The sequence below is a fragment of the Pseudoliparis swirei genome, chromosome 2 (genome assembly GCF_029220125.1).
Source record: "Pseudoliparis swirei isolate HS2019 ecotype Mariana Trench chromosome 2, NWPU_hadal_v1, whole genome shotgun sequence".
Classification (NCBI taxonomy): Eukaryota; Metazoa; Chordata; class Actinopteri; order Perciformes; family Liparidae; genus Pseudoliparis; species Pseudoliparis swirei.
The window spans coordinates 7193370-7216855 of NC_079389.1; the positions used below are offsets into that span (position 1 = coordinate 7193370).

Genomic DNA, 23486 nt, shown 5'->3' on the forward strand with positions numbered 1-23486 from the left:
TTTTCCTTGGTTTCAGTCACACTGAAGACGGACGTGTGTGTGGATCGCTTTCGTTTTTCACGGGCTGGGATTTTAAACCACTTTTGCGTGAATCCAAACACAGGATTGGAATAATGATATAGCCGAGAAATTGTTATAGGCCAGTAATTTGACTGCGTATTCCTCAAGACACTTGAGATCGGTTGGCACTATGCGGACCTACCTGGGAGTGTTCGTGCTGGTATTGGTCTCAGGTAAGCCGTCAGGTCATTGAAACCAATAAAGTCTGCTTCTGAAAATGTATTAATATTGAAAATGCTTGTTCAGCAACCGTTGTAAATTTACCACACACACACTTTTGGTATTATTAAACGAGTCTAGATGGAATATATGAGTGTTTATAGGATATAATGCTCCTGCAGCCGTAGACCTTGTCTTGCATTCCTGTTAAATGTGTTACTTTAGAAGTCATTGGCAACGGAAATCTAATACAGGCTCCCCCAACAATGCTCATTGAATATGTAATAAATACAACGTATTAGTTGTATTATTTATATATAATATTAATCGAACACATTGTGCAGAAATTAAAACATCACTATGATATATCAAATATATAATGTAATAAAGTCGGTGTGCTGTGATCAGTTTGCATTACAAAGTCGCCCCTTCAATGAAAACACATAATAAACCTGTCTCTTTTCAGTTCTTGTAAGATGTATGTAAACAGAACCAACTGCTGCTCATGGTTATAGAACTGTAATCAACAGAGTTTCAACACTAATGCGATGTAAATGGATTTGTTTATAGTTGAAGATATTTTATACATAGTTTCTATTGTTTAAATTGACTTGTCAGACCTTTGCGTAACACAAGAGACATAACATAAGACTTTTGGGCTTCAGTGAAAAACAGTATTTATGTTTCGAAATAGTTTGAAACCAAACTATTTTACCAGTTGGACTGGTGCCACATTTGTTCCCATTGTTTCCATTATCTCAGAGATAAACAATTCTCTTAATTTGGTTGGACATCCGTGTACTTCACGAGATAAAAACAAAGTGAATCTTCAATACAAACAAGTCGCCTTGCAGTCATGGGTGACGTCAGGCAAATCTGCACAGTAATTAGCAGAGTAGACTTTATAATATGACTTCATATTATTATATTTTAATATGTATGAAGCACTGATAACACAAACAGAAGACAGATTAACAGACGAGGTTTGGGAGGTTTTAATTTGATTTAAATGTTATTCATACATGGGTTCTATAAACATTGGGAATATAATGTAATATTTGTCAATTTGACTAATATTTCTTCACTCAACTTGTTTTGTGAAGTTTAGTAAACTTAACTCAGTTGGTTTTACATTTGCACGACTGATGAGCTTGTTGAGTTCAGTTAACTGCATGTTTCAAGGTCGACGTGTTTCACACGCACACATATTTCAGAAAGAGTCTTAAAATTTAACTGATCCCAATTAATCTTTTTTTTTACTCTAGGTGATGATACGACAATTCTCGGTGTCTTAGAAGACAGTGTCCTTCTGCCGTGCACCTGCTTAGAGTTGGACAAGGAGTTTAAGTTTAAGTGGCAGATGGAAGAACCAAACCCGATGCTGATATACAAGCACAACAAGACCCTTTCCAATAGATTCAAGGACAGGGTCAAAATATTTCTGACCGAGAACAACGATAACTGCTCTGTCCTCCTCACCAATATCACAGCGGAGGACCAGGGGAGATACAAATGCATTTTTCGCCGTGGAGATACATACCAGAAATCCAATATATATCTAAATGTTTCTGGTGAGTCATTCATCCTTTGTGCATATATACCGGCAGTATTTAATCACTCATTCATGCACCCATGAATTTACAGAAGAGGCACTAAAATCAGTCTTCTCTCACCAGCGAGCTTCATTCTTTGTCAGACCAAAAACAGCCTGAGTGGAGGAGGTGTGAAGGTATTCCAGTGTAACGTGACAGGGCGCTACAGAGAGGCTCGGATTCAGTGGACTTTGCATGGACGGCCTCTCACAGATTTAACCGAAACTAGAATAACCCACACAAACAACACAGATGCTCTGGATGGACTCTATCATTTCAACAGCACACTCAGCACTAGGCTCAACTGGACCTCAGAACCTAGATGTGACGTCAAGGCCAACAACATATCAACGTTGTTAAGCTCTGGCTGTGGAGTAAGGACGGGTAACTATTTGTTTTGATCTATTTCAGAGAGGATTGCACTTACCAATGACCGTTGTGTGTCTGTGTGTATATGTGTGTGTGTGTGTGTGTGTGTGCGTGTGTGTGTGTGAGAGATCCTCCATTGCTAATAAACGGTTAGACAGGCGAGCAGCGATAGCATGGTACTACATTGTAAACTGTATAATGCAAGTTTTTTTTTTTTACGACTCCACATTAAATGCATTAAGATATTATTAGTAAACGGCAACAATCATAAAACAACATATTGTAAAACACCAAGTAAAAGTGTTGTTGGGTATGTGACTTCAAATTGATTTGTTCTTTAATTTATCATATTATTGTAATTTCCTTCCACAGAAAAAATTGTAGGAAATTCAAACCGCCTGCAGCAAGTAAGAGTCTGGTTAAAAATCATCCACGTGATGATGTTTGGACTGACCCTACTCTTGTTGTTGTTGTTTTCAAAGTAAGTGTTTGTCATCACACCAGAGATCGTTATTCAAACTTAGCTTGTATTTCAGCTGTACTGGTTAAACCAGAGTTGCACAACACCCCTTGCAGTCGTTAAGTCGAGCGTTACCACTTTTGCTCTTCGGTGTTGAAATATGCCGTTGTAACCGGATCTCTCAGTGGAATTTATCTTTCGTCTTTTGTCCTGGATATAGGAGGTCGCCGAGCACACAAGAAGTGAATACCAACAACCTCTGAACACAACAAACCCCAATGCCACAAAGTAGGCTTACATACCACTTACAACATGTGGTTACTTCTGAATGTGGCATCATGCCCACTCAGATACTGTCCACAGACAGGTTTCAACCTGTGCTCATGCCACTGAGGGAGTGCTGCGCCTCTGTAAAGGACGTCCACCTTCAGCTGTCATGGATGTTTGCAGGGAAGTCTTTATAATTATTCCCTTCAAACTCAAGGACTGTAAGAGGAGATTGCCCGTGATGCATTTAAATGTAATCGGTCATCACAAAATCATCACGCAACCAAAATAGATTGCTGGAAGTGTGCACTCTTGTGGATTATGTAGCAGGTAACAGTGATGTGATTCATATTGATATCAGTCGCCTGCATTATTTGGACAGCTGCATTGTTGACATGGTAAACATTTTTGAAATGCAAGAGAATTTTTTTTTTGATTCCATATCCTTCATTAAAGAAAAACAGCATGAAACAGCCATTGAATCTACTTTGGTGGTTATGCTGTACTGTAACTGCCACGATGTGAGAAAAGAAAAATAATGACAGAGAGATGTTTACTGTGGAGATTTTAGATCTGATTTTAAAACACTTCCACCATTATGTAAAATAGGATTCCTGGGGTCATTGTGTGACCATGAGGGTGATATTTTATAGCACAATGCTTATAGTCTGCACTATGCTTTGTGTATTATGTTTACTGTTTTTTTATCCCAAAATTAAATGGACAAGCTATTTCTTTTCTTACAATAGGTTGTGTTCAAATGGAGCGTGTCCTTCTGCCTTTGTGATATCGTTACACTGAATGTTGTTGCTTTGCCAGATTTGTTTTTACTTTATATAAATAAACGGGTTACAGTCATTAGACGCCAACCATCTATGCCTGTTAATGATCCCAAACAGAACAATTAAACAGACAGAGACTTTTCCCTTTTCCAGTCTAAATAGATGTTGTTGAAACATATTGCTGGTCCCAATGGCCATTCCACCATTGGTCCCCTGATCTGGGTTTGTTCAGAAGCTTTCCTTATAGCTGAAAACAGGAGAGCCCATCCAATCTGAAGAAAAAGAGGGTCAAGGTCAAAAACAAAGTCTAAAATAAAAGAAAGCGTTGCTGGGTTAGAATACCAGAACAACCCACCCACACCCCAGTTCAGCCCGTGTATCCTTTTGTACCTTTTCCTTGATAAAGTTGTGTATCCTCTCATCGTGTCACTTTCTTTGTATAAATATGTGTATTCTGAACTGTAAGACACTGTAAACGACTCCTTATCAGTTAGTTATTGTTGTTGTTTGTTTTGACAAATACACACCTTGTAAACGTGTCACCCTGTAGATGTACACAAACGTGCCACCCGCAAATGTCAGCCGGAGCTCGAGTGGGAGGAGTCAGTACGTCATCACCTGTGACGTAGCGTCACACCCGGAAGTGATACAGTCAACGGGCTTCTAGCTCAGGGCTCGCGAGTAGAAATGAACCCACATCTGAAAAAGAGTTCTGTGTGTTTTCACAGGCGAGAAGTGGATTGACATTTTATCCACGGTAAGGCGATTCAGACAGTTGGGGAAACTTGCTGCTTTAAATACGCGGTTCAATATGAACAGAGTGTTAGCTTGATGCTAAGGTTGGATGAGATGTAAACAACGTCAATGGAAGCGTTGGCGAGTAGAATAGTCCACTTACATTTTACCAGACAACGTTAGTCTGTTTGAAAATACGAGTTTCGTGTATGTGAACGGATACTAAAGCAAGTTAAAGCGAAAAGTCACACGAAGATGTATCTAACACTCAGGCTGCTACACCCAGTAGTGAAAGGGCACTAAACCACAACCTATGACGTTTGATAAACTCAACAATTAATGTTAATACATTTGAGGAAAACAGCCTGAACACAAAAATATAGAATTTGTAAATGATATTTAATAGAGAAAAAAGCTAATTCTCACATTTAAGAATTTGGAAACGTGGAATGATGAATTTTTGTTAAATCACTGCCATTTAAAAATTGTGAACTTCAAGATCACGGTAAAGTATTGGAATCTTATTATTACTAGTATTATCAATCATTTGTCAACATTTGTTTTGGCAAAAAGTTTTTTTTACTCTTATTTCATTCTCAAAATACTTTTGTCACCAGTTAATCCTGCAGTTTACTCACTAATCAATGAATAAACTAATGTTTTTCAGTGAGGTGTGTGGCCACACCAGGTAGCTACAATGGGCCAACGAAAGAGATCACGAGCTGTGAATAACCCTTTAACTCTGGGAGTCTCTGGACCTCCTGCACAGGTCGCTGGGGTCCCCAGCAGGAAGCACAACATCTGCATGGTGTCCGACTTCTTCTATCCAAATATGGGAGGAGTAGAAAGTCACATTTACCAGCTATCTCAGTGTTTGATTGAAAGGGGACACAAGGTGGTAATTGTCACCCATGCCTATGGCAGGAGGAAGGGTGTCAGGCACCTGACCAATGGACTGAAGGTCTACTACCTCCCCCTGCAGGTGATGTACAATCAGTCCACATCCACAACTGTCTACCACAGTCTCCCACTGATGCGCTGTGTGTTTGTAAGGGAACGCATCACTGTGGTGCATGCACACAGCTCATTCTCCGCCATGGGCCATGATGCACTGTTCCACGCCAAGACCATGGGCCTTAACACGGTATACGACTTAAGTGCCAGGTATCAAAATCATTATGCTGCACCTAATCTGCTGACATAAACCTAAAGCGTCTTCTCATCTCCAGGTGTTTACTGACCACTCGCTCTTCGGCTTTGCTGATGTGAGCTCTGTGCTGACCAACAAGCTTCTGACTGTGTCGCTGTGCGACACCAACCACACTGTGTGCGTGTCGTACACCAGTAAGGAGAACACAGTGCTCCGTGCAGCACTCAACCCAGAGATAGTGTCTGTTATTCCCAACGCTGTTGACCCTACGGACTTCACCCCCGACCCCTCCCAGCGCCCGGACGACAAGATCACTATTGTTGTTGTCAGCCGTCTTGTCTACCGCAAAGGTACGGAGAAGCTGCTGTGTCATATTTCTGCTGGAGAATGGCTGCTGTCGAAGGTCATGCTGAATTAGACAATGTTGTAATTCACACCTAAATATCTCTTCCAGTTCCACGGAATGGGATGGTATTAAAGTTGTTTTATTAGCCAATATAAATATTTTCAATCACTCAAATATCAATATTGGTATCAGCGACACATATTTAGCTTTACTTATGCTATAATTGGCATTCATTAAGTACTGTATCATAATTTTTTAAGCAAGTGTTCACAATCTCTTCCTCCTCAAGGAATCGATCTTCTCGGTGGAATAATCCCGGAGCTCTGCCTTAAACATCCAGATCTGCACTTTCTGATTGGTGGAGAGGGACCGAAGAGACTCGTGCTGGAGGAAGTGAGAGAGAAATACCAACTGCATGACAGGTACTGCTGGATGAAGTTTTGTGTGATAGGGATGTGCCACTTAAATCTCGTTTAGGACATGCTCTCTGTAATAACTTAAAATGACACCGCTTTACATGCAACTGTGTTGAATATCGGGTAATGCTGTTGCAGTAGCCACGTTGTATGAACAGAGTCGAAGACACTGTCAACATATATTGCACTAGGGACGATCGCTTGACACCCGGAAGTGCTCATTGCAAGGTTGTTGAGAACTGCTCATTGCTTGTTGACTCCAGGGAGGTGAAAAATAATGTGTCTGTAACCAGTGTCGGAAATACACGAGGGCAAAACTGCCCCTAAGAAATATCATTTTGCCCCTGATGTCACTAGGAGAGGGGCCAAAAATGCCCCCATAAATTCGATAATGTAATAGTGTTTTGTTTTTGTTCTTAATCTGCAGAATTCTTCCTAATAGTCTTATTAGTGCCGTTTTTATTACAATTGCTCATATTCTGGAAGCCTAAATAAGTATATTCAATATTTTTGAACAATTTAGAACAAACTCTAAATCTGTCCTTCTGGTCACATGACATCTATTCTTCTGTCCATCCTGGAGAGGGATCCTCCTCTGTTGCTCTCCTGAAGGTTCTTCTCTTTTTTCCCCCTGAAGGGTTATTTGGGAGTTTTTTCTGATCCGATGTGAGGTTTTGGGGCAGGGATGTCTATGTGTACAGATTGTAAAGCACTCTGAGACAAATTTGTGAAATTGGGCTATACAAATGAATTGAATTGAATAATTTTACACAAATTTCAAAAGAGTGCCCCCAATTTCTCAGTGAAAAATTGCCCCCCAACATTTGTCAATTTCCTACCCTGGCTGTAACGTCTCAAGCAGCAAGCGTGAACTAGCAGGCTGGTGACTACATGCTGAGCTCTGAAGCCCCGCCTTCTTTGCTGCACAGACTGCTGTTTGCTTGTTTATTCAAGCAAAATTCGTGACGATAATAATAATAATAATACATTCATTTTATAAGGCGCCTTTCAAGGCACTCAAGGTCGCCGTACAACATATTTAAAAATGGACACAATTAAAAAGCAGAACAGTTAAAAAGCAAAACAGTTAAAAAGCAGAACAGTCTGCAGCAGAGCAACCAAGAGGGGAACAGGTCGAACGATTGTTGAACATAACACAGAAAAAGGATCTAGATGCGAATGGATGTGACTTCTATGGATGTATTCATCTGGACGTGTGTAATGCAGGAGAGAGACGAATAACTTTGTTTTTAAGACTTGCAGTTCAAAGGTTACAGGCCAAAACATAAAGTTTGCTGTAATAGCGGCGCATTACAATTTGCACCACACTTACTTTCACATTGTTTGATTTTTTCCCGCTATTATCAAATAACAACAGATACCAAAGTTAATTGTAATTTTTCATCTTTAAGTAAATTAAAGTCTTCCACACACCACCAAATGTAGCTCCTGTTTCCAGGTTAATTGAAATGCTCCCTTGCACTTCAGCTCAAAAAACTTTGTCTTCACCTATCGCCATTTTATCGTGAGTACCCGATCGGTTCTGTGCATGTGCCAACAGAGATGAGACGGTAGTGAAGTCTCTCTCTCCTTGGATACTTTCACCTTGAGCTCTGGAAAATATTATGTGTTTTAACTCCTTTTTTTTTGTTTTTGCCACTTGCCCAATCAGACAAGTAAGATGCTAGATTTACAAGACATTCGAGTTGCCCTTTACTAATCCTTTAATGTTTAGCCCTTGAAGGTGGTGTTGTTTGTGCCTCACTCCTTTTGAATTGGGTCACTTCAGGGTCCGTCTGCTCGGGGCGTTGGAGCACAACGATGTTCGTGGAGTTCTGGTGCAGGGTCACATCTTCCTCAACACGTCTCTCACTGAAGCGTTCTGCATGGCCATTTTAGAAGGAGCCAGCTGTGGATTGCAGGTGTGTTGGCATTTATACAATAGTTTTAATGATAGGGAATTATAAGAGAGTCTTTCAGCTTTCAGTTCAAAGATTATCTACAAGGCAACCTGGTGATTTTAGTATATTGATTATTAAAATGACCACGTCTTGTTGGATTGATGAGATAATCTTAACACTCTTGGCCATTTGAGGTGCAATGTTTCCTATATCTCAGGAATAAATGTGGAAGCTGCATTTTCTGTTTACATTTACTTTCTACACACTGCCTCCCTGTTTCTTCCTATCTCTGAGTCTCTCACTCCCTGTTTCAGAGAAACTTTCTTTCATTTGATGATGCAACATTATTATTCTGTACTAAATGTTCTGCTCAAATTAATTTCGCAACATAAAGCTTGGTAAACAACTGATTTCTACAATTTATCAAATGTAGAAAACATCTTTCAATTATTTACTGCCAATGGCTCCAAAACGGGAACAAAAGAAGCGTTGCCTAATTTCAAACCAACCAGCTACACAAAGAAACGCCCTTTCAACAGAATAGAATTGGCTTGACACAGCTGAAGATTTTGAAGTGTTCTTGTCACAGATTTCCTGTGGGTGTGTGCACGTAGGTGGCTGCTCAACTCCATCTCATGGCACTGCTTAAAAAACGTTTTTTCTGCTCTTAATGTGGCCGTTTGTGGAACAAAAGTAGCCATAGATATAGTTTACAATAACTAATGTTCACATCAAATTCAGTTAACATCCCTCACTGACTGATGAATCAATGTTGGGTATAAAACTCACTTTTTTTTAAACTTCTGTGTGTTTGTATACAATATGTCCATCCAGTTGCTGCTTTCTGTTTCAGGTGGTTAGCACTCGAGTGGGGGGGATTCCTGAGGTGTTGCCTGAGGACTTGATTACCATGTGCGAGCCCACTGTGCGGGCGTTGTGTGCCGGTCTAGAGACGGTCATCGCCCGGCAGCGTTCAGGGACCGTCGCCTCTCCCGCCTCGATCCACGCTCGGGTGAAAGACCTCTACACGTGGAGAAATGTTGCTGAGAGGACTGAAAAGGTATTTTCACGAACACCAGAACCTGCTGTTTCATTCAGCTGCATCTTGTTCGTACCTTTGCATGTAGTTGCAACCTTTTAGTTTCCGCTTTTATTCTTTTACAGTCCAAAGCGAGCTACAGCTGAAGCTTCAGTTTGTGGAAGTTCAAATTAAATGTTTGGTTAATGAGAGGATATGCTGTCACTAACTGGTTTACAGTCATCTTAAATCTCATGTCTAAGAAACACATCTCATGTGTGAAATGTTCCTCTAGTTAAAGAAACACATCTCATGTGTTAAATGTTCCTCTAGTTAAAGAAACACATCGCATGTGTTAAATGTTCCTCTATAAAGAAACGCATCTCTCTGGATTTGTTTACTACAGCTGATAACGTTTGTTTTTTAGCCTGTTGGAAATATCAGTATTTGGGAATTTAAAATGGATTATCACTTCACATAAAGATGCCTTCTTGTATGAACACAAATTCTAATTTAATTTGACTAAAACTGAAGCGGACACAAAGCAGCTTTCTGAATGACTCAGTTTCCGCAGAAGAACAGCCGGCAATTTGACATCTAAAAATTGGGTTCTCGCGACAGAATATACACAAATACACACTGACGTTATCAAGCCACTGCCTCTTGTATCACTAACACAGTTACAGTGAGAAAGCCATGCCTTCCGAATATGACGCGGTGTAGCAATCTGATTACCGCCCTGATGAACGGTCCCATAGAAACGGTAACCAGGTTACCGCAGTGCATGTTTCCCGTGTAATCCGTTTTCTTCTGCGCACGTAAATCTGCTGATGGTTCGCACAGCTGAAGGCTTCACGCTGAATGATCCTCGGTGACTCTGCCCACTGTGTCCCGTGCGCCTCCACAGGTGTACGACCGCGTGGCCGGCGAGGAGGTGCTTCCCCTGGACAGACGCTTGCGGAGGCTGAGGTCTCACTGCGGCCCCGTGGCAGGCTCCATCTTTGCGTTCATGGCCGTTCTAGACTTTCTGTTCCTGCTGATTCTGCAGTGGTGGGCGCCAGATGGGGTCATGGACGTGGCCGTGGACGCCACCGGCCCCCGCGGACTGTGGAGGCAGGAGCCCCGCGGGGAAGCCGGAGCTCGTTCTGAAGGAGACACGAAGCAAGCGGCAGAACCGGAAACGTCGACGCTGTGATCGCCCCGCGCCTCCCTTGTGATTGCTGACACGGAGCGTATGTTTGCGCGTGTGGTGCCACGTGACATTTGAAATATGGCTGCTGACTGCACTCGTGGTAACCCCGGACATTGTTTACATTTACTAAAGGGACCTCTTGTGAAAGCATTTTATCTCGTTATTTATATATTTAATGATTTAAAATAGAAACCTGTGGCACTCCTTTGCGATTCAATAAGCACTTTTTTGTTAGTCTGTCTCGATGGAGCTGAACAGAGGGAGTAAAGGGCTCCCTGTCTTCTTACTCTCGGTTTGATGCGTACTTTATTTAGAACAAGGGTTTTGTTGGTCAAATGTGGTTTGTGCAAAGGTGTATGCAGATGAGAGCAAATTGTTGTTTAAGAATATGAGATGTTTCATATTTATAAAACAAACAAGAGATTTTTTCAGGTGATAGTGTGACCTCCTCGCCAGTCCACTCAAATAAAGCGTACTTTCTCATGTTTTATCTGCTTTCACATGTCGTCTTATTTAGACCGTCTACACAGCATTGGAGCATGTTCATCTTTCTAAAGACCATTATTACATGTGTGGAGAAACATCATTTTACAAAAGAGGCCGCTCTGTGGAATGAAGAGCGCCGGACAAAACAGCGACTAGCTGTGAACCGGGAGGCGATAGAGATGCGGCGGCAACAATGGGGATATGCGGAGCGTCGTGATTGGAGGCTGAACGTTGTATCCTGCCTGCAAAAATCACTTCATCTGGAGGGAGATCAAATATAAGACTTTGTAATGTATTTAAAGTGTCGCAGATGCCTACATGTAGAGCTTATTTTTAGTCGATTCTTTTGATTTGTTAGTAATCGTAACACTTAAATCATTTAGTGGCAACACATTTTAGGGGCTTAAAATATGTTCAACCAGAAGAGAGATAACCCTCCACCACCCAGGTGTATTTACACTGAACCTTCTCCAAGCTTTCCCTTGTAGATGTTTGCATGCAGAGTTTTCAGTGCAAAAGTGAAGGTGTATCATCGGTACACGGCCTTCCAAAGAACCATTGTTATGCGTATACTGTCGACAATATCCATGGTCTGGGACAAGGGTGGGCGGGAGGTGGCAGTGTGGGGGAGGTGGGGGAGGTGGCCAAAGACCCAGATAAGAAAGGGAGGAAGGCCGACTCCAGGTCTGTGCATTCACCTAGACGACTTGACTCCCGGTCAGGCTTTGAGGAGTTGTCTGTCGTTTCATTTCCCATGATGGCTGCTGTTCAAACAGGGGTTCCCCTATGCTCACATTCTTGGCAGAGGCCCTTGTATATCTATGGGGGGTTGGCATGCAACTCACTGATGGCTGGTAAGTTTTGTCTTTTGTCTTTTTTAGCTCATTCTGGTCGTGTCACGGTAGTATATGAATAACAACGGGATTACTCCTGTTACTTTATGACTGGTTCTCAAACTTTTTCAGTCAAGCCCAACTGCAGAGGAGGAACAATTTTCGTGCCCCACCGCACAAACAAAATTGTAACAAAATGGTGTATACTGAATTTTTATTGAAATACCAATTTGTTGTGACTCCTCCATCTGTGTTTTTTTCAAATAATAGAATAAAGAAAATTACAATCACTTTTTATTTAACCAGATTGCTCAAAACAAATACAAAGTGGAATCACTTTGTTAGAACAATGCACATAAAGTTGTGCAAAAAACCCCTAATATTTGGCAAATAGCTTATTGTGGCTGCAATTAATATGTTTGGCACTGGATATAGTTTCAAGATAATAACAATAAATGCAACCTGTGAAAAACTAAACTAAACTAGTTCAAGTATTTGGCAATAAAGAGTTTTACTGAGTTTTACACTAAATATAATTTCAAAACAATAGCAAAATTAGTGCAGATATGTGAGCCCTCAAGTTGTATCAGTATTAGTTCAAATTCACTCAGATTGTCAAAGGAATCAATACTCTTGTCTTGATCAAGTCTCCTGACTCACATCTCCAGCATCTGAGTGAAATCCTGATCTCGTCTGCAGCTGAGGCGTTTGATCATATGACGTCATCATATGACGGATTTCTTCTCCGAGCTCAAAGACTCGCGACAACAGGTTTCCTCGTGAGTGTTACCGACCTAACCTCTACTACTGAGCGACACGTGAGTCGAATCGGAGCTTGGACGTCGCGATCGCGCATGCGGAAACGTAACCTGTTAACGCCCGTAACGTAAATATTTACACGTACTTTTGGAATATGTGAAGTTGTCCCCACTGCGCCCCACCTGTAATACCTCGGCGCCCCACTTGAGGGGCGCGCCCCACAGTTTGAGAACCACTGCTTTGTGAGAACATGTCCAAACCTTCCAGTCAGTGGGGTGTATGGGTCATTATAGGGATGTGGTTCTTGATTTGAACGTTGCAGGTAAACACTGCTCACTGTGGCTTGTTTGGTGGGGTTGGGGTGTGGTGGCCCTGAGAAACTGGTTACACACCTATTTAAATGAGGTTATATTAACATTACAATGAACACAGAGCTGCATCACTTGGTCTGTGTATTTTCTGAACGGAGACATTCCGGATCTTTTTCTCTGTGTCTCAGACTTCTGGTCGGACAGAACTCCTCTCCACGAGGCCGCCTGCCAAGGGAGGCTGCTGCAAATGAGAAGCCTCGTAGTTCAAGTGAGCTTCGGGTGTCATCCTGATGTGCGCGCGCGATGCGCAGCACAGTCCTCAACTCCTCATGGGTGTCCCTGATAGCGGGATCCTCTCTCGTCTCCCCTGCAGGGCTTCCACGTAGACACGCTCACCATGGACAGCGTCTCTCCTCTCCACGAAGCTTGCCTCGGTGGACATTACGCGTGTGCCAAGTTCCTGCTGGACCGTGGAGCAAATGTAAGAACATTGTATTTTCTGTTTAAAGTACAGGTGTGTGTGTTTTTACGGTGTTTATGTTTATTTTATGAATGATAAAATTGACATATTTGGGTAACATTCACAGTTGAGGTATGTGTCCAGGGAGAGAAACGTCAGGATACAGATGAGGGGACATTTTGGGGATTCATAAAATAGAAAATTACAGCTTTAGCCTACTCTAAAAAACAAAGTTGTGAATATAGTAACATTATATTGTGCCAACTTTAATTGCATCAGAAAGAAATTGACTATGAAAGCAAAAAAAATGAATACATGATATTAAGGATTATACTTCCTTTTGTATGACTAGTTTCGATCCTCAAACATATTGGGACATAAACAATTAAGAAAAATGTATTTGTAGCCTACTTAATTCATTCAATCCATTATGCGAAACGCTTATCCTATTTAGGCTCGGGGGACGCTGGAGACATGAACACTCTCGGGAACATGGGAACTCCACTCGCATCAATGAATGAGAACTACTGCACAACGTGACATACGGCATTTCGTGGCCTTAAAGGGAGCTGCCAAAATGTGAGAAATTGACTTCAGTGATGTCACTTGAGTCAGCACTAGCACACAGAGACTGTATACCAGAAGTGGACGTAGTCCTTATAGACTTCTATACACTCTTACTGGTTTTTGCAACCAGAGGAGGCGCCGCCTGCTGGTCATTAGAGAGAATGCAAGTTCCAAGGCTTCGGAGTTTGCCGTCTGCAAGCACAAATAAATCAAATCTCTGAAAGAAGTCTCAGAGGTTGGGTTGCATTTTGGGTAATGCAGCAGCCCAGCTTTGACATATTTTCATTTGCTATCTCCCCGTAGGTGGAGATGGTGTCAACAGATGGCGCCACACCTCTGTTCAACTCTTGCAGCAGCGGGAGTGCTGCTTGTGTCCGGCTCATGTTGCAGCACAGCGCCTCCATCCACACCCCCGACCTGCTGGCATCACCCCTTCACGAGGCTGCGAAGAAAGGTAAGTGTGCAAAGTGTAAAGACACGGTTTGATGTCAAGTGCACAGATCGTGATGTGGTTTCTCCATCAGGTCACAGAGAGTGTCTGGAGCTGCTGCTGTCGTACGGAGCGGACATGGACATGGAGCTCCCCGTGGTGGGGACGCCGCTGTATTCTGCCTGCATGGCCCGGGCTGCCGACTGTGTCAGGCTGCTGCTCCACTCAGGTTATGTAATCTGTAGTATGGAGTGACAACATGTTTTTATCCCCTCAAGTGTTGCCTTGTTTGGTTTCACTGCAGATTTATAACAATGATCAGTGGCGGGCCGTCAGGGCCAGCAAGGCCTTCTCTGCTGGCCTAAACATCATCAGAATATATATTTTTTTCTAAATATATTTTCCCACAAATATGTATTCAATTATTTCCCAGAGTAAGAGTTATTCTCTTAATTTCATAGCGTTCCTCTTGGTTGCGCTGCTGCCAGCGCCAGGTTGAGATTTGGAGGGCTGGTCTTTATGTTAGATCTTTTATCCAATCATATTCAGCCATCGTGTGTTGCCAGGGGGCTAAAATCTGCCCTTAGGCCTTCAGAATCAACATTGCAGGCGCTGGTAGCTTCAAGTGAATGGGAATGACAATGTTGTGTCAACCAATCAGCTTTAGAGTTGGCTCCTCTAGGCCTTCTAGCTGGCCCCGGAACCGGCACAGGAGCAGCTAGCAGGCGGAGTGCTGCACGTCTTTTGATTGGATTACCAATATTGAGAGGCGGGTCCTATGGGCAGGTAGATGCAAAACCTCAGAACTAGGAAACTGAATTTGATAAAGGAATTAATTCGCGGACTACAAAGCTGTTTTTTCAACCCACAATGGCGGAAGGAGGAGAAGATGTCGATTTGGTCGAGCATATACTTGAAATCTGCTTTGGGTGCGACAATGCCCTGTTTAGTGAACAAACGAGTGCAAGTGACTTTTTCTTCTTCTTTTTCTCCGTCCCGATGCGCGCATTCTGCAGACGTGCAATAGAGAAAATGACGGGGGCGGGCCAATTTTTTTTAATGTCATGCGATCTACCAATACTACGCCGTGATCGAGGTATTGAGCAGCCCTGGTCTAGAGCCATGGCATCATAATGATAGTAATAAGAGGTGGATTAATTCGGGTGGGACTGTGTAGGACCTCACTGAAGGCCCAGGCCCCAGGCCCACGGCCCGCCACTGACAATGATATTTACCTTTTCAAGGGCTACTTGCAGGCACGTGCACAGACATTTTGGAGGGCAGGTGCTCAAACCAAAAAAAAAGGGCATCCATCGCCAAAAGTGATTTGTGACAGTTGAAGCATAAGCAGCATTACGCTAATTAAGCTGTCTTCGACCTGCGTTTCCTCTTGGCAGGATTAGACAGCTAGCTTACATTTTCATACCTGCAAACTTGTCACCTTTCGGTGAAATTCACCGTTTTGAAATAAAAATAGGTCATCAAAGTGAATCGTGTAGATCAGAAGAGTTTTTGTTTTGGGGTAGGGGGGGGGGGGGGTCAACTGGTCGGCCGGCGTTTATGAGATTGGAGTGAGACACGGAGAAAATGTGATGTGGTGCTCTTCGCAATAAAACATTTTGATGGGTCGTGTCGCGTCTCGGCCAATCAGCGTTCAGATGTCCACAGCGTTTGGGGGGTTCAGGTTAGCTTGAATGTCACCCCGCTACATCTACTGCTGTCACGCTGCACGGTGTAGCGATACTAACAAAGTACCTGTACGTTAAACACGATATGATTTAGCATATTTTTTGTATCAATACTTCATTAAAAGAGCGATCAGAGCGCACGCGCTGCTCTGTGTCAAGCTGTCTGCACGCAATGCGCTGCGCAGCGCTCACAGCGAGTGGCGTCAAGTGGCGGAGCTTTTGAGACTTAAAGTCTTCAGCTTTAAAAAAGAAGAAGAAAAAGATGATTCCAGAAGTGAAATGTTTCAGTTCTTTGTCTCCAAGGCAGACAGTCTGTAAAGTTATGTAACTCTACAGCTGCTCATCCTGATGAACTCTGTATAATCTGGTCAGATACTGACTAACGGCCTCATAGTGTATAATCAATGCTATGATGGGACCATGTAGTTTCATTAATATCTGGCTGTATTAATACTAATAATACTGCCATTTGTTAAGTGTTGAAAAAGTTGGTAAAAAGTGAACCATACAGATGTTTTATTTCTTACTATTATAGATAAATATACCAGAATCAAATGTATGGCATCATATTGTTTTTATGGTATTGTATCGAATTCTGGTATGATATTTATGGCAGGTATCGTATAGAAGTTATAATGTTAGTGACAGCCAGGTAGAGACAGACTCAGGGAACAGTCATGGCTCAGCAGAGCTCACGAGTCCTTGTTGTTCAGGCCAAAGAAAGGGAAGTTGGTTTATGAATGACTTTAACCATATGATATATAATGACTGCATATTTTTTATTACTATCATTATATCATTAATAATATTTCTACTTCATACATTTTGTTGTAAAACTACCAAAGTTCAGCTAAAAATATTATTAGATTAATCAATTAGTTGCTTAAGAAAAGAAAAAAATTGTTGATAATAATTTCACTTTAAATATTTAAAAAAACATTTTATGGTTCCAGCTTCTTAAATTTGAAGATGTGCTACTTTTCCATTTTTCCTAATTTGAATGATTTTTAAATATTGTTATACTTGTGTTCGCCAGTAGGGGGCAGTAGCGGGTTTTGCCATGACTGGTGCCGTAATTCTTGTCTTAAACAAACAAGTTAGACCAGCGTAACACAGACAGTGACGCCGCTGTTGATGCGAGTCTCTTGGTGTTTACAGGTGAGAAACGTACATAAGCACCATATATATATATTAATGTTATGTTCGCTCGCTTTTATATTTTGACAGTTATTAACTGTGTAGAAGTTAAAGTGAAGACAGTTAATTAAGGCTAGCGGATGTTAATCGCGCGCTCGCTTTTTACCACCATTGTACAATGTCTGCTGGCCTGAGAATTACATTGTTCCATGAAAGATTAGATAGTTACATGTTGTGTCCCGTGACAGATATAAACAGTAGTATGCACACACATACGTACATATATACATACACAACATGTACATGCATATAAAGTTTAAACAGGTTTCCTGGTGGAAGTCACTTCTTGTCAGTGCCTTCGATCTCCGTGACCTTGTCCGTCACCATGGAAACATTGTCACATGACATGTAAGGACTCTGGTTCTGTGCTGTGACGTCGCTACTCGCAAGTGACGTCACGGAGCACCGAACCAGAGTCTGTATATAGAAGTGATTTCCAGCAGAAATTCAGTCTGTGAATCTCACAGAAACCCCTCCACCCCTTCTCCATTCAGCCACTTCCCGGGGTGGGGGCCTCTGATGGGATATCACAGACAGGGTGGGTGGGCAGGTTTATTATATATTATTGGTTATTGGATAAAAGAGGAACAAAAGGAATTTATTTCTAAAATAATTTAGAAATTAAAAAAGTGTTCAAGTGCACACAATTCAGGAAGTTACTTGATTTGTACAATAGTGTAACGTGGGACTTGTTAACCTGTGTGATTGTTGCTCAAGTGGACCGTAGAGATTTCTCTGAATGGGCCTCGCTCCTATTCACACCTGGGCCCATGCAAAATAAATATTACTGAATATTTCAAGGTGTGGCGGCAATATATATGTATAAAATGTGTATATTTATATATATACACATCTATTATATTCTTATTAGAAAGGTCTGAGCAGAGGACCTCCACCCCGTTGTCACCTTTTTCACCCCTCATGAGTTTGCAGGTATGATTTTACTTACGAATAAATATGAATTATTACATGGCAACGACAGTACAAGTGTTCTGATTGGCTAATGGGTAGTCATGTAAAAAAAAAAAGAAGCCTCGTCAGATATCAAAACACATTTGGAGGGAATTGATGACAGAGAAAGTATTTTTTATTCTTAAATAGTGAATGAAAAAAAAAATTCTCCAGAAAAAGGGTCAGTTTTCTCATCCAGGGCAAAAGGGCAGGTGCTTGACCACCACGAGGGGTCTATGTGTAGCACAGGACAATCAATCAAACATGAGAGAGCCTCTCATTGTCTTCTCTGTATCTGTTTGGGGCGGCTTTAGCTCAGTGGGGTAAGAGGGCCGTCCTTCAACCGCAAGGTCGTGGGTTCGATCCCCGCTCTCCCCATTAGCTGCAAGTCAGTTGTCCCGAGCAAGGCACTGCAAACCCCCTGAACCCTTCCAGCATCACTGCAGCCCACTTAATAACTATGATGGGTTATGGTAAAAAAAGAGAACTAATTTCCCTTGGGGATTAATAAAAGTGTATATTTATTTATTTATTTTATTTAGTGCTCCAGGGTGTTTAACCATCTCTGTGTCTGTGCACCTGTAGGAGCAGACGTACGAATCGGGTGTGGGCGGGACAGTCCTCTCCATGCTGCAGTTCGAGGAGGAGGAGCCAACATTGTGGATCTTCTTCTGGACTTTGGGGCTGATAGGTGTTGTAGGAACGCAGAGGGAAAGACTCCTCTGGATCTGTCGACGGAAAACAGCGTAGTGAGAGTCGGACTGCAGAAAAAAGGTACGTTCTGGACATTCACGCGAGTTACACAAACCCAGTTGATTTATTTTACGGTATACCAACACTGCTTTCTCTGCCCAGGTCCGGGCTCTCTGTCTCAGCTCTGTCGGTTCTGTATTCGGCAAAGTCTGGGAAGCAGTCGTCTCCACAGAGCCTCTGGCCTCTTCCTCCCTCACAGTATTAAGGAGTTCCTCCTCTACCAATGAGCCATATCGCTGCCTTGCTACTGAGGCTCTCTGAGTTGTCCTTCACATTTGTAAAGTTAAAAAAAGACATTCAAACTCAGAGAAACTTCCAAGATATTCATATAGCTGAAACTTTAATGTATCAGGTTCTGTATTTTTATACTTTTAATGAAGTGCTTTCCATTTCGTGTCCATGGATTTTAAATTATTCCAAAAATGTTTGCAAATGGGATCTCTGGGGTCTGTGTGCAGGTGTTGGTGAGGTAGTACTGCATGGAGAACATGTTGTGGCTGCAGAAGGAGTTGGGTGGAATCTGGCTCGTTGCCTCCAGAGATGTCAGCTGAAGGCTATAAGTTTGAAACTGTTTTTGGGAAATTAGCTTCCTTGACATCTGAAGCCTGCTCCTCATCTCCGTGGAGCTGGTGGGGCTACAACACGTTGTCATCCCGGCTCGTCAACATACAGATACGTGGTCAGGACCCATGGCGTCACCTTCTAATGCACTGAGTACCCTGGCGTGTCCAACTATGACGCCCCACTACATTTACGTCGAGGCTACAAAAACACCTCGGATGTGCTTAACAATGAAGCGGAAACAAAGTAAAACATACACAACGTCACAAAAAATACGTAGAACACGTGACTTCGGAATTACTGGACATAAACTCCAATCCCAGACATTAGGATCCAGGTTGAAATTCCCACGTGTGATTGACCCTTCTACCTCTCCCTGCGGCCGTATGCAACTTTTTTTCTGTGTTTATACTTCGCCGTTACACTTCCAGAGCATTGTCTCTGAGCGTCTCATAACGATGCAGATGGGTTAGCATTGTAGTTAAATCCTGTTCCATCTCAAACGATGGCCAAAAGTTGCAACGTACCCTGGTATATAATGCACTGAGAAGGAGAACGGGATGGAGGCTAAATAAATTGGACGCTACCAGCAACTCACCCGACTCTATCAGAACTGTGGCGGTCGCGCTGCATGGTCGGTATCCTCGGCTGATTTAGTTATGCAGGATCTCACAAAACAGATATATGGTGTAAATATCTGTATCCACTTTGAGTAAATACTGTATTTTGTAGAAAGTATTTTAAACGGATTATAGTAATCTAAATGTGAGAAAGCCTGCCGAGCTGTGTTTTTATTCGGCAGTGAGTCTTTTACTGTTTTATCCGTTTTAATTGGCTCCTAATTCCACAATTGCTGTACTCTGATCTGTGTTTATATTGTGCTCTGTGAACAGTAATGTAGAGTCATTTATGTCCTTGTACCCTAATGTGCAGCATACCTGTGCAATCATTTGAGTCTTCAGGGGGTTTCTTCTGCATTGCTGCACACGTGTCTGTCTGTCCTCTGCACCAATAAAACCCACTGAACTGAGAATCCTATCTGCCCACATTCTTTGACCAGCATACTATTCATATCCGACAACCCACACTTCTTCAGATTTCTTCAAAGGTCACAGCTTTCATTACACCATCAGTCACAAGACTAATCAACTGATTTTAAATAAGAACATCCACATACCTGTGTCTTTACACAATATATCTAAAACAAACAAAGACGCTGTTGGAGAAAATCATAAAACTTAGTTTGAACTCCTTGGAGTTAGCCAGATGTAATTTAGTAATCTAACAGATGTTCCTTGGTAATGGGGATTTGGGCACCAACAGAGGTAAACATCATAAGTGTGTTCTGAAAACGGTCGCCTTGACCCAGCCAGAGTAAACCCGGTGTCAGGTTATTTCGGTCCAGAAGAAAATCAAAGAGAACAAAATATGTTTGGGACGCAAGACGGACTCTGGTTACTGACTCTGGTTACTGGCTCCAACAACTGATCTGATTGGTGAAAGGTCTAAATTTACACTACAAATATGTGCTAAATATTCTAGAAAGATAGATTTGTTGAACTTGTTTGTTTCCTTGTGCTCATTAAAACACTTCCCGCTCTCTTATCTTCATTTTGCCATTTGGAATAAGCCCAGATTGTGTAGCACGGTCAAATATCATACATTTAATGTAGCAAAACCAAAATGATCTGATGCGCTGAGGGATGGAGTGAGGTTTGAAGGCGGTGCTGCTGAAGGGGAATTCATCTCCAGTCTTCAAATGCCATCTCAAAAGGTCACCTCTACTGAGCCCTGAACAATGTTGTCTGATCTGATGTAACGCGACGTGTCTTCACCTAAACGACAAGTAAAAAAGTCTCGGCCTTCGGCAAAAGTTCAGGAAGAGGGAGATATGTTGTGATGCCGTGCGTTCGTTTGGGGCGTGCTGATGGATTTCCTGCTGCGTGTGAGTCAGCGGACACCTGTGACAAAGTATTTAATTTAGTAGAAAGTGACCTCAGAAGGTGTTGGAAACAGAGGGCACGTTAGATCAAACAATAAGGGTGTTGACCTTTCCTCTGAAGCCACGGTTCACTGAGGGTGTAGGTAAAATACAAAGAAACGGTATAATGCAATAAAATTAATAATTCAAAGAATGTAATCCCTCAGTTTTGAGCACCACTCACTTCACTTGTTGCCCGGTGTTGAAAGCTCAGATATCCAGCAGAGCCACAGGCCTTCCACTGGGATTCAAATCAATTCAGATGTTTTTATTTAGTTTTAAGAACTAAAAGTTCACAATCACAAAATCCTCTCATAAGTGACGACCAGAGGGGACACTCAACTAAACATGAATATCATATTCATGGTGGAAGACGACAAGTTCACACCGCAGTTCTGTAAATTGCACATTATTCACATTATTGTCCTACATGTGACTCCACGGTTAAACTGCTATCACCAATATATTATTAGAGCTTTGACCAGTCATTCAAATAAGAAATTAATCAGAAATAGTTTCAATAATATTCCATGTACATTATCAATAAACAAGCTGCTCAGTGTGTTTACACATCAGGGTCACAATGATAACATGTTGATATTCAGCATGTGATGTTTCCCTTGTTCATCATCAAAATGTAGCATGTTAGCATGTTAGCATGCTAAAGGTGGAGGCTGATGGGAGTATCATTATTTTTGTAAAAATTGAAATGTACCTGAATATGGCGATAGACAAAACATCAGAGAATCACCAAAGTTAGTACACTTTATCCCGAGGGCGGCACAAACACCTGGACCAAAAATCATGGCAATTCATCCAGGACTTGATGAAATGTGTCCGTCTGAACCAAAGTGGGGGATGCCCGACAACAAGTCTGGATATAAATAATATCCATTTATAGTTAGATTAATACAAATGTATAGTTAGAATAATACACATGTATAGTTAAAATAATACACATGTGTAGTTACAATAATACATATTTGTAGTTCGAATAATACACATTTATAGTTAGAACTAGAAAATGCATTGGAATGCTTAACATCTGAAAGCTTGAAGCTGAAAAATAAAAACTAAATTGCTGAAAAAGGTTTGAAAATAGCTGAAAATGTCTGAAAATAGCTGAAATATGAAATGAATAAGTGAAAATGTCTGGAAATAGCTGAAATATGAAATTAATAAGTGAAAATGTCTGGAAATAGCTGAAATATGAAATGAATAAGTGAAAATGTCTGGAAATAGCTGAAATATGAAATAAATAAGTGAAAATGTCTGGAAATAGCTGAAATATGAAATGAATAACTGAAAATGTCTGGAAATAGCTGAAATATGAAATGAACAACTGAAAATGTCTCGAAATAGCTGAACATGTCTGAAATTAGCTGAAATTGTTTTTTAAAAAGCTGAACATAGCTGAAAATAGCTGCCAACAGCTGAAATAGGCTGAACATAGCTTAAACATCTGAACATATCAAAAAGGGAAACTTCTTGCTAAAAATGTTGAAGCACAAACATATTGGGTGGAAATGTATAACTGGAAAAGATAAGCAAAACTTAATCTTCTAAATATTCAAAGATATGAATCACAAACAAATACAAACTAGAATGGGCACTCGGTAGAGCGCATACCTTCGCATTTCACAAGATTGGGCATTGAATTATGAACATTTTGGCATTAGTTGCATGCCAATTGGATACAAATTGACCGTGCTATGGTAAAAAGAAGATTTTGACCTTTTCATGACCTTGACCTTTGACCCGATTTATCCCAAAATCTAATCAAATGGTCCCCGGATAATAACCAATCATCCCACCGAATTTCATGCGATTCGGTTTAATATTTTTTGTGTTATGCGAATAACACGCATACAAATAAATAAATAAATAAATACACGGCGATCAAAACATAACATTCCGCATTTTCAATGCGAAGGTAAACATAACATACAGATAACAGTAATTTTTTGTTGTGGCAGTGGCTGCATGAGGTTTTCTTTTCACACTGCATCAAGTTCTCTTCTCTACCAAAAGTACAAAACCATAAAATTCAAATACACGATCC

At 41.5% G+C, this 23486-nt stretch overlaps 3 protein-coding genes across 5 annotated transcripts; all 3 read left to right on the forward strand.

The window, feature by feature from the left end:
- Window positions 1-58: 58 nt before the first annotated feature.
- si:dkey-192g7.3 (butyrophilin subfamily 3 member A2) lies at window positions 59-4110 on the forward strand. 2 transcript variants are annotated; one of them, XR_008833733.1, is made up of 5 exons: window positions 59-233; window positions 1485-1790; window positions 1896-2185; window positions 2553-2661; window positions 2861-4110. XR_008833733.1 is itself a non-coding variant. In XM_056431478.1 (5 exons), the coding sequence occupies exons 1-5, from the start codon at window positions 191-193 to the stop codon at window positions 2901-2903; spliced, it is 801 nt and encodes a 266-aa protein (XP_056287453.1). In that variant the 5' UTR covers window positions 59-190; the 3' UTR covers window positions 2904-4110. The 2 variants fall into 2 exon arrangements, 1 of the variants encoding a protein (XP_056287453.1); XM_056431478.1 differs by having other exon boundaries at window positions 1896-2195.
- A 236-nt stretch (window positions 4111-4346) lies between these two features.
- piga (phosphatidylinositol glycan anchor biosynthesis, class A) lies at window positions 4347-10935 on the forward strand. Of its 2 annotated transcripts, none has more exons than XM_056431414.1 (7): window positions 4347-4446; window positions 5092-5568; window positions 5654-5924; window positions 6210-6342; window positions 8126-8258; window positions 9091-9297; window positions 10163-10935. In XM_056431414.1, the coding sequence occupies exons 2-7, from the start codon at window positions 5122-5124 to the stop codon at window positions 10448-10450; spliced, it is 1479 nt and encodes a 492-aa protein (XP_056287389.1). In that variant the 5' UTR covers window positions 4347-4446; window positions 5092-5121; the 3' UTR covers window positions 10451-10935. The 2 variants fall into 2 exon arrangements, with proteins under 2 accessions (XP_056287389.1, XP_056287394.1); XM_056431419.1 differs by having other exon boundaries at window positions 4370-4446; window positions 5407-5568.
- An 845-nt stretch (window positions 10936-11780) lies between these two features.
- asb11 (ankyrin repeat and SOCS box containing 11) lies at window positions 11781-20476 on the forward strand. Its single transcript, XM_056427013.1, has 7 exons — window positions 11781-11787; window positions 13025-13104; window positions 13210-13317; window positions 14167-14317; window positions 14388-14522; window positions 18715-18903; window positions 18985-20476. Exons 1-7 carry the CDS (start codon window positions 11781-11783, stop codon window positions 19107-19109), a joined length of 795 nt encoding a protein of 264 aa, XP_056282988.1. The 3' UTR covers window positions 19110-20476.
- The last annotated feature ends 3010 nt before the right edge of the window (window positions 20477-23486 follow it).

What these genes read in the sequence shown, in the direction of transcription:
- si:dkey-192g7.3 (XM_056431478.1), top strand. Translation starts at nt 191, where the DNA reads ATGCGGACCTACCTGGGAGTGTTCGTGCTGGTATTGGTCTCAG. An exon ending in CGTGCTGGTATTGGTCTCAG is followed by an intron (nt 234 to 1,484) that starts GTAAGCCGTCAG and finishes TTTTTACTCTAG; the next exon opens with GTGATGATACGACAATTCTC. An exon ending in TGGCTGTGGAGTAAGGACGG is followed by an intron (nt 2,196 to 2,552) that starts GTAACTATTTGT and finishes TTCCTTCCACAG; the next exon opens with AAAAAATTGTAGGAAATTCA.
- asb11 (XM_056427013.1), top strand. An exon ending in TGAGAAGCCTCGTAGTTCAA is followed by an intron (nt 13,105 to 13,209) that starts GTGAGCTTCGGG and finishes TCTCCCCTGCAG; the next exon opens with GGCTTCCACGTAGACACGCT. An exon ending in TCACGAGGCTGCGAAGAAAG is followed by an intron (nt 14,318 to 14,387) that starts GTAAGTGTGCAA and finishes TTTCTCCATCAG; the next exon opens with GTCACAGAGAGTGTCTGGAG.
- piga (XM_056431414.1), top strand. Translation starts at nt 5,122, where the DNA reads ATGGGCCAACGAAAGAGATCACGAGCTGTGAATAACCCTTTAACTCTG. An exon ending in CCGTCTTGTCTACCGCAAAG is followed by an intron (nt 5,925 to 6,209) that starts GTACGGAGAAGC and finishes TTCCTCCTCAAG; the next exon opens with GAATCGATCTTCTCGGTGGA. An exon ending in TTGCTGAGAGGACTGAAAAG is followed by an intron (nt 9,298 to 10,162) that starts GTATTTTCACGA and finishes GCGCCTCCACAG; the next exon opens with GTGTACGACCGCGTGGCCGG.